Raw genomic sequence first — 12917 nt, 5'->3', positions numbered from 1 at the left:
TGTTAGGTTATATTACAAAACAGTGGAGGAAGACTAGAGCTATTATGCTGTTTAGCGTTAAATAGCAGAATGAGAGGAATAGGTTTGAGGAAATTTTATATGTAGAAGGTGGGGAGCCAAGTTCTCGTTGGACAAGGAAGAGGCTAGGCTAGTTGGAAAATAGTAATGTTTGTTCAATTTTTGGGCTTGTGCCATGTCGTCCTGATGGAAGGTCCTAACAGCAGCTTCCTACTGTATAATATTTCTGCGAGTGATATTACAAGAGAATTACCATCAGGTAACACGATTCTAACCCCCAGAACGACTATCCTAAGATGTCGTGTATTATCAGGGACTATCCGTAGATAACCATTTAATGTTAAATATTAAATCCAATGGGAATTAAAATCTAAAAGAAAGGGGGGGGGGAAAGGGCATATGCCTATTATGATAATATTTACACTAAAGATTGGAAAAAGAAAACCCACTATTTGAAAGGCAAGTTGTTGCAGAGATGATTTTAATTTTCTTGTAAGTAGTGGGAAAAGGTTTAAAAAGGTAAACACGAGAAACATGTTCCATAGAGCCTTTATATTTTTATATGGTGCACTACAATAATTATGTAATTATTAAATTACTATTGAAGAATCCCATGCATATTTCTTGGTTATATGTGCTGAGTTAATCAACATGTAGTCTTCTTCACTGAGATCGAAATTCAATTCGTAGTTCTCGTAAATATGCTCTAAATTTGTTGACTTGGGTAACACACCTGTTAGAAAAAGATAACAAGGTTTAAAAATGTGTTTTGAAAATTGATTGATAATTCATTTTATAAGGAAGGACATGGCTCTAAATGGCAACTAGTTTTAACATTTTATTAGGAAGGGCAAGTCTTTCAAAGTGAGGGTAATAACTAGTTTTAACATTTTATTAGGAAGGGCAAGTCTTTCAAAATGGCGGTAACATGTTTCAACATTTTTAATTAACATTTATCCTGCCATGCAGCAATAAAGATTTGAATTTATCAGACCATAATGTTGTCTCCCACAGAATAATAACTCTTAATTATTAAGCAATGTTCTCCAATGTGATGGGGGTTTTCTATTGTCAACAACTGCATTAACCTCCCCTTGGATATGAAATGTCAATGATAGCATTACAGCATATAATTACTGTAATTATCTATCCATCTCTATACCAAGGCACTTCCCCAATTGGGGGGGGGGGTAGCCGACATCAAACAAATGGAAAAAGAAGGGATCCTTTCCTCTCTACGCTCCTCCTAGCCTGACGCGGGACTCAACCGAGTTCGGTTGGTACTGCTAGGGTGCCCACCCTACCACGTTATATACCACAGATGAAGCTTCATAACGCTGAATCCCCGACTGCTGCTACCTCCGCGGTCATCTAAGGCAACAGGAGGAAGCAGCAGGGCCTACTGGAACTGCGTCACAATCGCTCGCCATTCATTCCTTTTTCTAGCATGCTCTCTAGCCTATCTCACATCTATCTTCCTATCATCCAGAGCTTTCTTCACTCCATCCATCCACCCAAACCTTGGCCTTCCTCTTGTACTTCTCTCATCAACTCTGGCATTCATCACCTTTAGCAGACAACCATTTTCTCAACATGGCCAAACCACCTCAACTTCATATCCAATCTAGCTGCTAAATCATTTCATATACCCCTTCTCACCTTCACTACTTAGTTCCTAACCCTATATACACGAGATATACCAGCCATACTCCTAAGACACTTCATCTCTTAACATTCAATTTCTGTCTCCGTTACTTTCTTTTCCCACAACTCCGATCCATGTATCACTGTTGGTACAATCACTTTCTCATACAGAATGCTCTTTACTTTCATGCCTAACCCTCTATTCTTTACCCCTCCCTTCACTACCCCCAACACTTGCATCCTTCATTCACTCTGACGTACATCTGCTTCCACTCCACCAATTGCTACAACAGACCCCAAGTACTTGAACTGATCTACTTCTTCTAGTAACTCCATTCCACTTCGCACCACCTTCCCTTCTCGTACATCTCATAATCTTACTCTTACCTACATTAACTCTCAACTTCCTTCTCTCACACACCCTTCCAAATTCTGGCACTAATCGGCCAAGCTTCTCTTCCAAGTCTGCAACCAGTACCATCCACAAGCAACAACTAATTTACCTCCCATTCATGATCATTCTCGTCAATCGGTTTTGATCCTCGTCTAAGCACTCAAGCATTCACCTCTCACCACCATCAATATACGAGTTGAACAGACATGGCGACATCATACATCCCCGACTTAGCCCTACTCTCACTGGAAACCAATCACTCGCTACATTTCTTATCCCAACACACGCTATACTACCTTTGTAAAAAAAATTCACTGCTTACAACAACCATCCACCAATTCTAATACACCTCCTTACCTTTTGCTAAATGTTTTATATGTAAAATGAAGAGGAACAATTACCAAAGATTAAAGGAAAGATAAAATCTATCTATCTACCAAGGCACGAGGGACAAAAGGGGACTTACCCCGTCTTCGCTCCTCCAGCATGACGAGGCATTCAGAGTAGTTTGGCTGGTGCTGCTAGGCTGCCACAGCTCACCCTCCCTTATCCACCACAAATGAAGTTTCATATGCTGAATCTCCTACAGTTGCTACCTCAGCAGTCACCAGAGGAAGCAGCAGGGCCTATCGGAACTGAATCACAAGCGCTCATCATTCATTCCTATTCGTTCCATTGCCTCTCGCATCTATTCTATCACCTATTGTTTTCTTCACTTCATCCATCCACCCAGTAGAATACTAATGTAAAATTAATCAGTGTCCCTGAAAGACTAAATCTTACTGTTACATTCTTAATAGACTACTAAGAACAGTTTCATATTGTGGTTGAAAAAAGGTAAAGTAATGAATACAATATCTTCAATTGTAGATATCCTATTCTCTACATATACACTTTAGTTTGCAAAGTACAAGATAGAAAAAAATTCTGAACAAGATTATAAAAGTCATTTGAAAAGTTTGCCTCAGCCAACATACAGTTTCAAATAAGAATCCTAAATTTTTAATACAAATCAATATTCTTATTTCAGTTATACTATACAATATTTTGGAAATACACGTGTATACCAACCTACTCCCTGTTGTGTAGCCCATCGAAGTAGAACTTGAGCTGGAGTCCGACCTAATCTCTTAGCAACTTCTGTCACCTGGGTATTCTCAAGCAAAGGACTGTTGCAGACAGTGGTTCCTAATGAAGAATATGCCTGAATCTTTATTTCATGCTCCTCACAAAACTCTTTCAAGTCCTTTTGCTGAAAGTGTGGATGGTACTCTACCTGATTAAAACAAAGATTATCACGAGTTAGTTTGGCTTTCAGAAATAGTTTCAAGTTGAGTTTTTATAAATACTAAGCCCTTACAGTTTAGTATTTCACACATTTTAATAATGTCACAAGTTACGTAGCTAATAATTACAAAGGGTGAGATTTTACACTTGATAAAAAAATTCTAGCCATACTATATCCTTCCTGGAGGATTAGTAAGTTATATCATTTGCTTTGAAAATTTGCATACCTAGAGTAGACAACTTCATACATTAGGTACCAAAAAGCGGGGCCGGTTAGATAATGTGAAAAAGTAAAGTTTAGGCAAAGATCCTATTAAGTAAATGCATGAAAATTTTTGAATTGTTGACTAAGAGGGTGCATATTAAAGATTGGGAGGCGAGTAAGATTTGGGAAAAAGGGCCAGTGGTTTGGGGAAGGTTATTACCTATTTGTTGTCTTCCAGCACTGTGGGAACTTAGTGCCTCAAGTACTGAGTGAGAATTGTAATGTAAAGAGCAGAAATTTCACCACCTGTGTTCCTACCAGCCTATCCTTGAGGCCAAAACAATTAGTATTATTATTATTAGGGATGTAGTGAAGTTTGAAGAACAAAAAATAGAGGTAAAAGTGAATAAAAAAAAGGTTGAAAGTTGCATGTGACAGGGTGAAAGGAAGAGAAACTGGTGATCTAGAGGAGGAAGTTAGTAAAAGAAAATTTTGTTGTGATTGCAAGTGATGTGAGGCAAGAGGATTGTTGGAGGCAAGCAATATAAGGCAGTGGAGTGAAGATGAAAGTGCAAGAGAAAAAGAATGGCTGCAGATTAATAGTGTAGAGAAGTATGAAAGATATACAGTAGAGCAAAACGTGGAAGGAAATCCTAAGTTAGCTGAGGCAGAGAGCACCTAAATAGAGGTAGGGCCAGGGATTGGGTCATTTGCATGAAGAGAATAAGTAGTAGTTTTAGCAAGAAGTGAAGAGGGTAAGGAAGGGTGGATGATGAGGTGAAAGATAGAAAATGGAAGTTTGTTAAACAAGAAGTATAGACTGGGTATTTTGAAAGGTTGAGGAATATTAAGGATAATAGGGAGGCAGATATAATTGCTGTTCTAGGTGTTGAAGTCCCAGTGATGGGAGATGAGAATGAGAGATTACAAAAGAGGAAGATAAGAGATCACTTAGATGAAACGAGAGCAGTTAAAGCACCTGGTATGAATGGGCGAAGGCTGAGATGTTAAAGGAATGGGGTGTGACTGTACTTGAATGGTTGGTGAGATTGTTTAATATGTTGTACAGTATGTTGTCAATAGTACCAGTGGACTGGGTGTGCATATATTGTTCTGCTATACAAAGGTATGGAAGATGTGTGTGAGTGTTGTAATTCATGGGGTATTAGGTTGTTGAGTGTGTTTGGAAAAAGTGTATGGTAAAGTGCTCATTAATACGATTAAGGATAAAACAGAGGATGCAATCTTAGAAGTGCAGTGTGATTTTAGAACAGGTAGGGGATTTATGGATCAGATTTTTACAGTTATGCACATATGTGAGAAATGTTTAGCAAAAGGTGAGGTGGATGTTGCATTTATGGATCTGGAGAAAGCGTTTGTTCGAGGTGATAGGGAAGCAATGTGGAATGTGATGAGTTTATATGGAATTGGTGGAAGGTTGTTGCAAGCAGCAAAGTTTATACATAGATAGTAAAGCGTGTGTTAGGATAGAAAATGGAGAGTGAAACTGAGAAAGGGATGTATGATGTCGGCATGATTGTTCAATTCGTTTGTTGATGGAGTTGTGAAAGAGGTGAATGTTCGAGGATTGAAACTGATAGATGAGAATGATAATGAGTGGCAGGTGAATCAGTTGTTGTTTGCGGATGATATGGTATTGATTACAGACTCGGAGGAGAAGCTGGGTTGATTAGCGACAGTTTGGGAGGGTGTGAGAGAAGGAAGCTGAAGAGCTAATGTGAGTAAGAGTAAGGTTATGAGAAACAGTGTATGAGAATGGAGGGTGGTGCTGCTATGTAGAATGGCATGTTGAATAGAGTTACTTGAAGTAGAACAGTTTAAATACTTGGGGCCTCTTGTTGCTGTAAATGATGGAGTGAGTACATCAGAGTCAGTGAAGGATGCAAAATGTTAGGGGCAGTGAATTAAGTGATAAAGAATACAGGGATAGGAATGAATTTAAAGTTCTGTATGAGAAGGTGATTGTACCAAATGTGATGTATAGATCGGAGTTGTGGGGAATGAAGGGGGAGAGACAGAAATTGATGGAGTTCGTAGGTAATATGTTTAAGGCCATCTTAAATACAGGCCTGGTCAGTGGGGGAAGAAGTCAGCATGAGTAGGTCGATTGATATGGAGACGGATGAGGAATGAGTTAAGTTGTGACAAGACAGATCCGATTAAGCCCTCAGGCTAACGGGACACCGGCCATCCTCAACCCTTTCTCTCGCACACCTTCTTCTCCTTTAGATTGCCCGGAGCTTCTCTCCGGACAGGGGCTTTTCGACGGTGCGTCTAGCCCCTAGGCGGTTAATCTCGCACACCACTCACTATACATACACACTTTGTTTCTTGTTATAGTCTACAGCTGATAATCCTCAGAAAATTAAGAGATCATACACACCAAAAGGAGAGACTGAATAATGCGGCTAAGAAAAATTACAGAAAAAAAGTGATGAATTTCAAATAAAACTTTACTGTGGCAGTAAAATAATTCAAGGATCCACTAATTACAAACTAAGCTTGCATACTGAAAAATAAGCTTGAATGAATCTAACAATTTGATTTAAAAAAATGAATAAAAAGTAAACATTTCCAGCAATTTAAAATGATTTAACATTATCTTTTGCACAATTACAACATATTGCCTGATCTTGCTGTACATTTTCTTTACTTGAAGTATTTGGCGGATTTATTTCTATTGATAGAGTTGATAGGGAAGCAATGTGGAATGTGATGAGGTTATATGGAGTTGGTGGAAGGTTGTTGCAAGCAGTGAAAAGTTTCTACAAAGGTAGTAAAGCATGTGTTAGAATAGGAAATGAAGTGAGCGATTGGTTTCCGGTGAGAGTGGGGCTGAGACAGGGATGTGTGATGTCGCCGTGGCTGTTTAACTTGTATGTTGATGGAGTGGTGAGAGAGGTGAATGCTCGAGTGCTTGGACGAGGATTAAAACTGGTAGGCGAGAATGATCATGAATGGGAGGTAAATCAGTTGTTGTTTGCGGATGATACTGTACTGGTAGCAGACACAGAAGAGAAGCTTGACCGACTAGTGACAGAATTTGGAAGGGTGTGTGAGAGAAGGAAGTTGAGAGTTAATGTGGGTAAGAGTAAGGTTATGAGATGTACGAGAAGGGAAGGTGGTGCAAGGTTGAATGTCATGTTGAATGGAGAGTTACTTGAGGAGGTGGATCAGTTTAAGTACTTGGGGTCTGTTGTTGCAGCAAATGGTGGAGTGGAAGCAGATGTACGTCAGAGAGTGAATGAAGGTTGCAAAGTGTTGGGGGCAGTTAAGGGAGTAGTAAAAAATAGAGGGTTGGGCATGAATGTAAAGAGAGTTCTATATGAGAAAGTGATTGTACCAACTGTGATGTATGGATCGGAGTTGTGGGGAATGAAAGTGATGGAGAGACAGAAATTGAATGTGTTTGAGATGAAGTGTCTGAGGAGTATGGCTGGTGTATCTCGAGTAGATAGGGTTAGGAACGAAGTGGTGAGGGTGAGAACGGGTGTAAGAAATGAGTTAGCGGCTAGAGTGGATATGAATGTGTTGAGGTGGTTTGGCCATGTTGAGAGAATGGAAAATGGCTGTCTGCTAAAGAAGGTGATGAATGCAAGAGTTGATGGGAGAAGTACAAGAGGAAGGCCAAGGTTTGGGTGGATGGATGGTGTGAAGAAAGCTCTGGGTGATAGGAGGATAGATGTGAGAGAGGCAAGAGAGCGTGCTAGAAATAGGAATGAATGGCGAGCGATTGTGACGCAGTTCCGGTAGGCCCTGCTGCTTCCTCCGGTGCCTTAGATGACCGCGGAGGTAGCAGCAGTAGGGGACTCAGCAGTATGAAGCTTCATCTGTGGTGGAAATGTGGGAGGTTGGGCTGTGGCACCCTAGCAGTACCATCTGAACTCGGCTGAGTCCCTGGTTAGGCTGGAGGAACGTAGAGAGTAGAGGTCCCCTTTTTTGTTTTGTTTCTTGTTGATGTCGGCTACCCCCCAAAATTGGGGGAAGTGCCTTTGGTATATGTATGTATGTATTTCTATTGTTTCACTGTTAATGTTTACAATTCTCTTAGCAGTGAGGTTTTTCCAATTGTCTTATTGAAGAAGGATCTGCCAGATCCAATATCATTGGAAGAAATCAAAGAGAGAATGAAGTAATAAGTAGCAAGGGAAAAAAATATGTGAATACCCAAGTAGTTTTGTAAACAATTTGGTAATCTTTAAATCATTATACAAGACCCTGATGTTCTGTGACCAATACCACATGAACAATTTAATGCAATTACAGTATAATTATTACAACAATAAATATAGTACTTCTATTATTTTATTTAGGAACATATTGGGCTCTCCTGATATCGTGCAATCACTTGGCTTTTTCTTCATCAGCCTTTGGAAAGGAAAACACTCGGTTTCGGTCCATTTCGGTAATTCCCTATGCAGTTTGGTACACAGCACATAATAGGCATTAGCCTGGATTCCAAAATAGTAACATTTTCTGGAATAACAGCAGAAAAATAAGAAGAAATATAGTGCAACTCCTTTACTCAGCCTATAGGAGCAATGTGAAGGAACTACTCGAGTCACATGGGACTTTTCTCAACCCCCCAAAATGACCCGACCTTCACTGGAGACGGCCTTGGTACGTTGGTCAGGGCACCAGCCACCCACTGAGATACTACCTCTATAGAGTTATTGGGTCCTTGGTCTATCCAGACAGTACTACATTGGACCCCACTCTGTTCATGGCTATTTTGTCTTTGCCTACACATACACCAAATAGCCTGGCCTATTCTTTCCACATTCTCCTGTCCTCATACACCTGACGACAATGAGATTACTCACTGTGCAATGTAATTGTGTTAGTGGCTACCTTTTGGTAAGGGTAGAAGAGACTCTACCTATGGTAAACAGCTCTTCTAGGAGGGCACTCCAAAATAAAACCATTATTCTCTGGTCTTGGGTAGTGCCATATCCTGTGTACCATGGCTTTCCACTATCTTGGATTAGAGTTCTCTTGCTTAGGGGTACACTTGTGAATGCTATTCTATCTTATTTCTGTTCCTCTTAATTTTAAGTTTTTATATTTTGTATGTGAAGGATCTATTTTAATGTTACTGTTCTTGAAATATTTTATTTTGATTGTTTATCCTTCTCTTGTAGTTTATTCATTTCCTTGTTTTCTTTCCTCACGGGAGCTATTTTTTTCCAATTGGAGCCCTTGGGCTTATAGCATCTTGCTCTTCCAACTGGGATTATAGCCTGGCTTTTAGTAATAATAATAATAAAGTGTCTCAGGAGTATGGCTGGTGTATCTCATTTAAATAGGGTTGGGAATGATGTGAGGGAGAGAACAGGTGTAGGAAATGAGTTAGCAGATAGAGTGGATATGAATGTGTTGAGGTGGTTTGGCCATGTAGAGAAAGGAAAATGACCGTCTGGTGAAGAAGGTGATTGGAATGCAAGAGTTGATGGGAAAAGTACAAGAAGGCGGGCAAGGTTTGAGTGGATGGAGGGAAGAAAGCTCTAGAACTTGATGCTTCCGAAAGTGGGCAATACCATCAACAGGGGACGGTGCTTTGCCATGGAAGGGTGACGCAAAAGTGGGCGGTTGGGGGCAACAGTGTAGCATTATAAGCATGTAATACATAGGTTTCTTTTTTTATTTCTACGCTGAATGACCAAATATATTTCATAGACTTGTAGTTAGATGAGTCCACTCTGCCAGGAAATGAATCTTTTCTTGCATGGGGCCCCTGGCCTTATAACATCCTGCTTTTTCAACTAGGGTTGTAGCTTAACAAGTAATAATAATAATAGTAATAATTATGCCTATTTTATCAAAGATAAAAGGTTTAAGAGTTGTTATTTGCAAGACAACTTAAAACAGACACTAAAGGATAATCAGTATTTAATGTTGAGTTTTTTCAAAGAGAAAAATATCCCACCTTCTAACATTCTTACTTGTGCAACAGATGGAGCACCATCAATGATAAGTTGTCATCATGGCTTCATCAGTTTCTTGAAAAAAACCTATCCGGTGTGCTTACAGTGCACCCCGTAATCGTTCTGGTAAGAAAAAACTTAAATGGTTGACTTCACAAATCAATGAATACTGTTATTGTAGCTGTAAATAGGATTAATGCATGATCTCTCATTTCTGACTGTTTCGATAGCTTTACATTGCTAATGATGAAGAGTTTGAACGTTTATTGCTACACACACACAAATTAGATGGCCGTCAAAGAGAAACTGTCTGAAATATTTCTATTCACAATTTGATACAGTTGTAGAATTTTTCTAAGACTCTAACTCTGGTCTCTGTGATGATATAAAAAAATATCAAGAATGAAATTACTTATTTGGCAGTTATATTCACAAAGTTCAATGAAATTAATTTACAATTGCAAGGAAATGATGTCAACCATAACAAGTTCAAATCTGCTATCTACACCTTCCTGTCTAAATGTAAGTTATTTAAACGAAACTTAGCCTGTCATGAATTCTACTAGTTTCCAAGCCTCTTGGAATTAGATGAAGAGCATATCAGATGATTATTACTACTTGCCAAGCTACAACCCTAGTTGGGAAAGCAAGATGCTATAAGTCCAGGGGCTCTAACAGGGAAAATAGCCCAGTGAGGAAAGGAAACAAGGAAATAAATAAACTACAAGAGAAGTAATTAACAATTAAAATAAAATATTTTAAGAACTGTAACATTAAAATAAATATTTCATATATAAACTATGAAAACTTTAAAAAAACAGGAGGAAGAGAAATAAGATAGAATAGTGTGCCCTCAAGCAAGATGATGACCTTAAAGTGTATTGTGCTCGCCTAGATATGTTGGAAAGAGACATGTCTCAACAATTTCTAGATATTGCTTACAATACCAGACTGGGTTATCAATTAATTTGTAGGCAGTGAGGAAACAGGAGTGGCAGAGTAAAAATTAATTTCACTCCAAAACAACTTTGAGGTAAGGCCAACATTCAAGAAATCATATAAAGATTTTGGTTACAAAAAAAAATCTCTGATTTATATCCAGTGTTACGGAAAAAGGTTAAGATATGTTTTATTGCCTTTCCAACATCATATTTAGTAGAATGGGGCTTCAGTGCAGTTGCCTTGCTTCTTTTGAAGCAAAGGAATAGACTTAAAATTACCGAAGCTGGGGATATGCAATTTCTCCTTAGCGAGTTCCAGTCTGATGTGGAGAAATTAATAACCCTGCACCAAGCTCACCCATCCCATTGGCAGTGATTGTGAAAACTAAATATAATTGTTTATTAAATAAATATTTTTAAATAGTTTTGTTTAATATTCTTTTTAATTTGAAACAAACAAAACATGCTTGCATGTGTGGATTAGAGGTAATTGTGAAGCCCAAATAACATAAAATCTTTAAAAAATTTCACATTTAAAATACACTACATATTTTGTGTTTAATATTATTTTCACTTTGAAAAAATAGCTCGCAATTGTTTATGTGGTGGAAGGGGCGCTAAGAATCTGTCTGGAAGCCAAGGGGGCATTATGAGCCTGAAAAAGTTTGAGAAACCCTAACAGGTGATAAGAGGAGAGATCTAAAAGAGGCTAAAGAGCACGTAAGAAATAGGAATGAATGGAGAGCGATTGTGACGCAGTTCCGACAGGTATTGCTACTTCCTCCGGTCGCCTTGGTGACCGTGGAAGTAGCAGCAGTAGGGGATTCGGTATGTAAAGCTTCATTTGAAGTGGATAATTGGGAAGGGTGGGCTGTCACACCCTAGGAGTACCAACCAATCTCGACTGAATCCCTCGTCAGGCTAGGAGGAGGTAAGATAAGAAAAGTCCCCTTTTGTTCTTATTTCTATGTCGGCTACCCCCCCCCCCAAAAAAAATTGGGGGGAAGTGCCTTGGTAAATACAGTGAACCCTCGCTACTTCGCGGTTCGACAATCGCGGATTCACCACTTCGCGGGGTTTTTCCATAACCCATATATATATATACATATCGCGGATTTTCCGGAAAATTCGAAAATACCGCGAAATCTGAAGACCCCCAAATACGATATTTTGTTACCTGTAATTCCATTAATACTGTAATTAGTAATATCTGCTCTTACTGATTGTTCATTGCATTACATATGATATATAATTCAGCACAGAAAGAAATAAAACACGAAAAGAGAATGTGATCATACGATAATTCAGTACGTAGTAAAATTAAATCGAACATGAAACGCAAATCAGATGCAGTCATACCATATTAGAATGGTGTGTACTGTAATGGATGTGCTTCTTTTCCATGAATCTTTTGTATGTATACGTACGTAGTACAGTACTGCATCCAATAATATTCTTTGTTGCAAAAATCACATTTCGAATAAGCGTACGAGAGAGAGAGAGAGAGAGAGAGAGAGAGGCGTAAAATAGCGTACGTAAATTTTTATTATTATTGTTATTATTATTATTATTGTTGTTGTTGTTAATAAAATTATTATTGTTATTATTTTTATCATTATTATTATTATTATTACTGTACAGTATTATTATCATTATTTATTATTATTACGGTATTGTACTTAATCTACGTACGTTCAGTATGCGCGGGGCATCTTCTATGAGTAACCAACGCATCATAGTACTGTAAGACGGGTTGTGATTGGTTCAAGCGCTGATAGATGACGAATCAGAACTCAAGTTTTGTTATCTAGCCTGTGATTGGTGTTTTGCCCGCATCTTCTACCCGCAGCATCAAAGTTCTCGCGGGGCTGGATCGTTCACTTTCTCTTTCCGCGTATCGCTGAGTAGACGTTCTTAAGTTTGTGAAGTTTAATCTATGCTGTGTGCGACTGTTTTAAGTTGAACTTTTTGTTGAACTTTCTGTTAAATCCTACTGTACAATGCCTCCCAAGCGTTCTGCTTCTAGTAAGGCTGGTAGTGAGCCTAAACGCCACCGAAGGATGATGACGATAGCTGAGAAGGTTATGCTTCTCGACATGTTAAAAGATGGTAGAAGTTACGCGGCCGCCGGCCGCCATTTTGGCATCAACGAATCCACCGTTCGCTATATCAAAAAGGACGAGGCGAACATTAGAAAGACGGCTGCAATCACCTTTAGCAGATCAGCGAAGCGAGTCGTTACAACGCGTAATAAAACGATCGTACGCATGGAAGGTGCTTTAGCTGTGTGGATTGCCGACTGCCGGAAGAAGAACATAGCCTTGGATACGAACACCATCCAAACAAAGGCTTTGAGTTTATATGAGAATTTTGCTGCAAAGGAACCTAAAGACGACGACGGCAACCATGCTGAAGATGATGATGATGCAGATGATCCTCAACCAGGGACATCCACTGATTCCCAGCCTCAGAAACGTTTTTCC

The 12917-nt window shown here is 39.1% G+C and overlaps 1 protein-coding gene across 2 annotated transcripts in view; it reads right to left on the bottom strand.

Moving 5' to 3' along the window:
• Positions 1 to 551: 551 nt before the first annotated feature.
• The window catches only part of LOC137616384 (glyoxal reductase-like), a 418857-nt gene continuing 406491 nt past the window's right edge, over positions 552 to 12917 (bottom strand). For both annotated transcript variants that reach the window (XM_068346082.1, XM_068346081.1), the window contains 2 exons: positions 3128 to 3332; positions 552 to 751 (listed from right to left, as the gene is read on the bottom strand). In XM_068346082.1, coding sequence (XP_068202183.1) covers positions 609 to 751; positions 3128 to 3332 — 348 coding nt within the window. In that variant the 3' untranslated portion in view covers positions 552 to 608. The remainder of the gene's footprint in view (positions 752 to 3127; positions 3333 to 12917) is intronic.

This window comes from Palaemon carinicauda, chromosome 22, assembly GCF_036898095.1.
Source record: "Palaemon carinicauda isolate YSFRI2023 chromosome 22, ASM3689809v2, whole genome shotgun sequence".
Lineage (NCBI taxonomy): Eukaryota > Metazoa > Arthropoda > Malacostraca > Decapoda > Palaemonidae > Palaemon > Palaemon carinicauda.
Note: the sequence above shows the minus strand (reverse complement) of the source record. Positions and strands in the feature narration are given on the sequence as shown.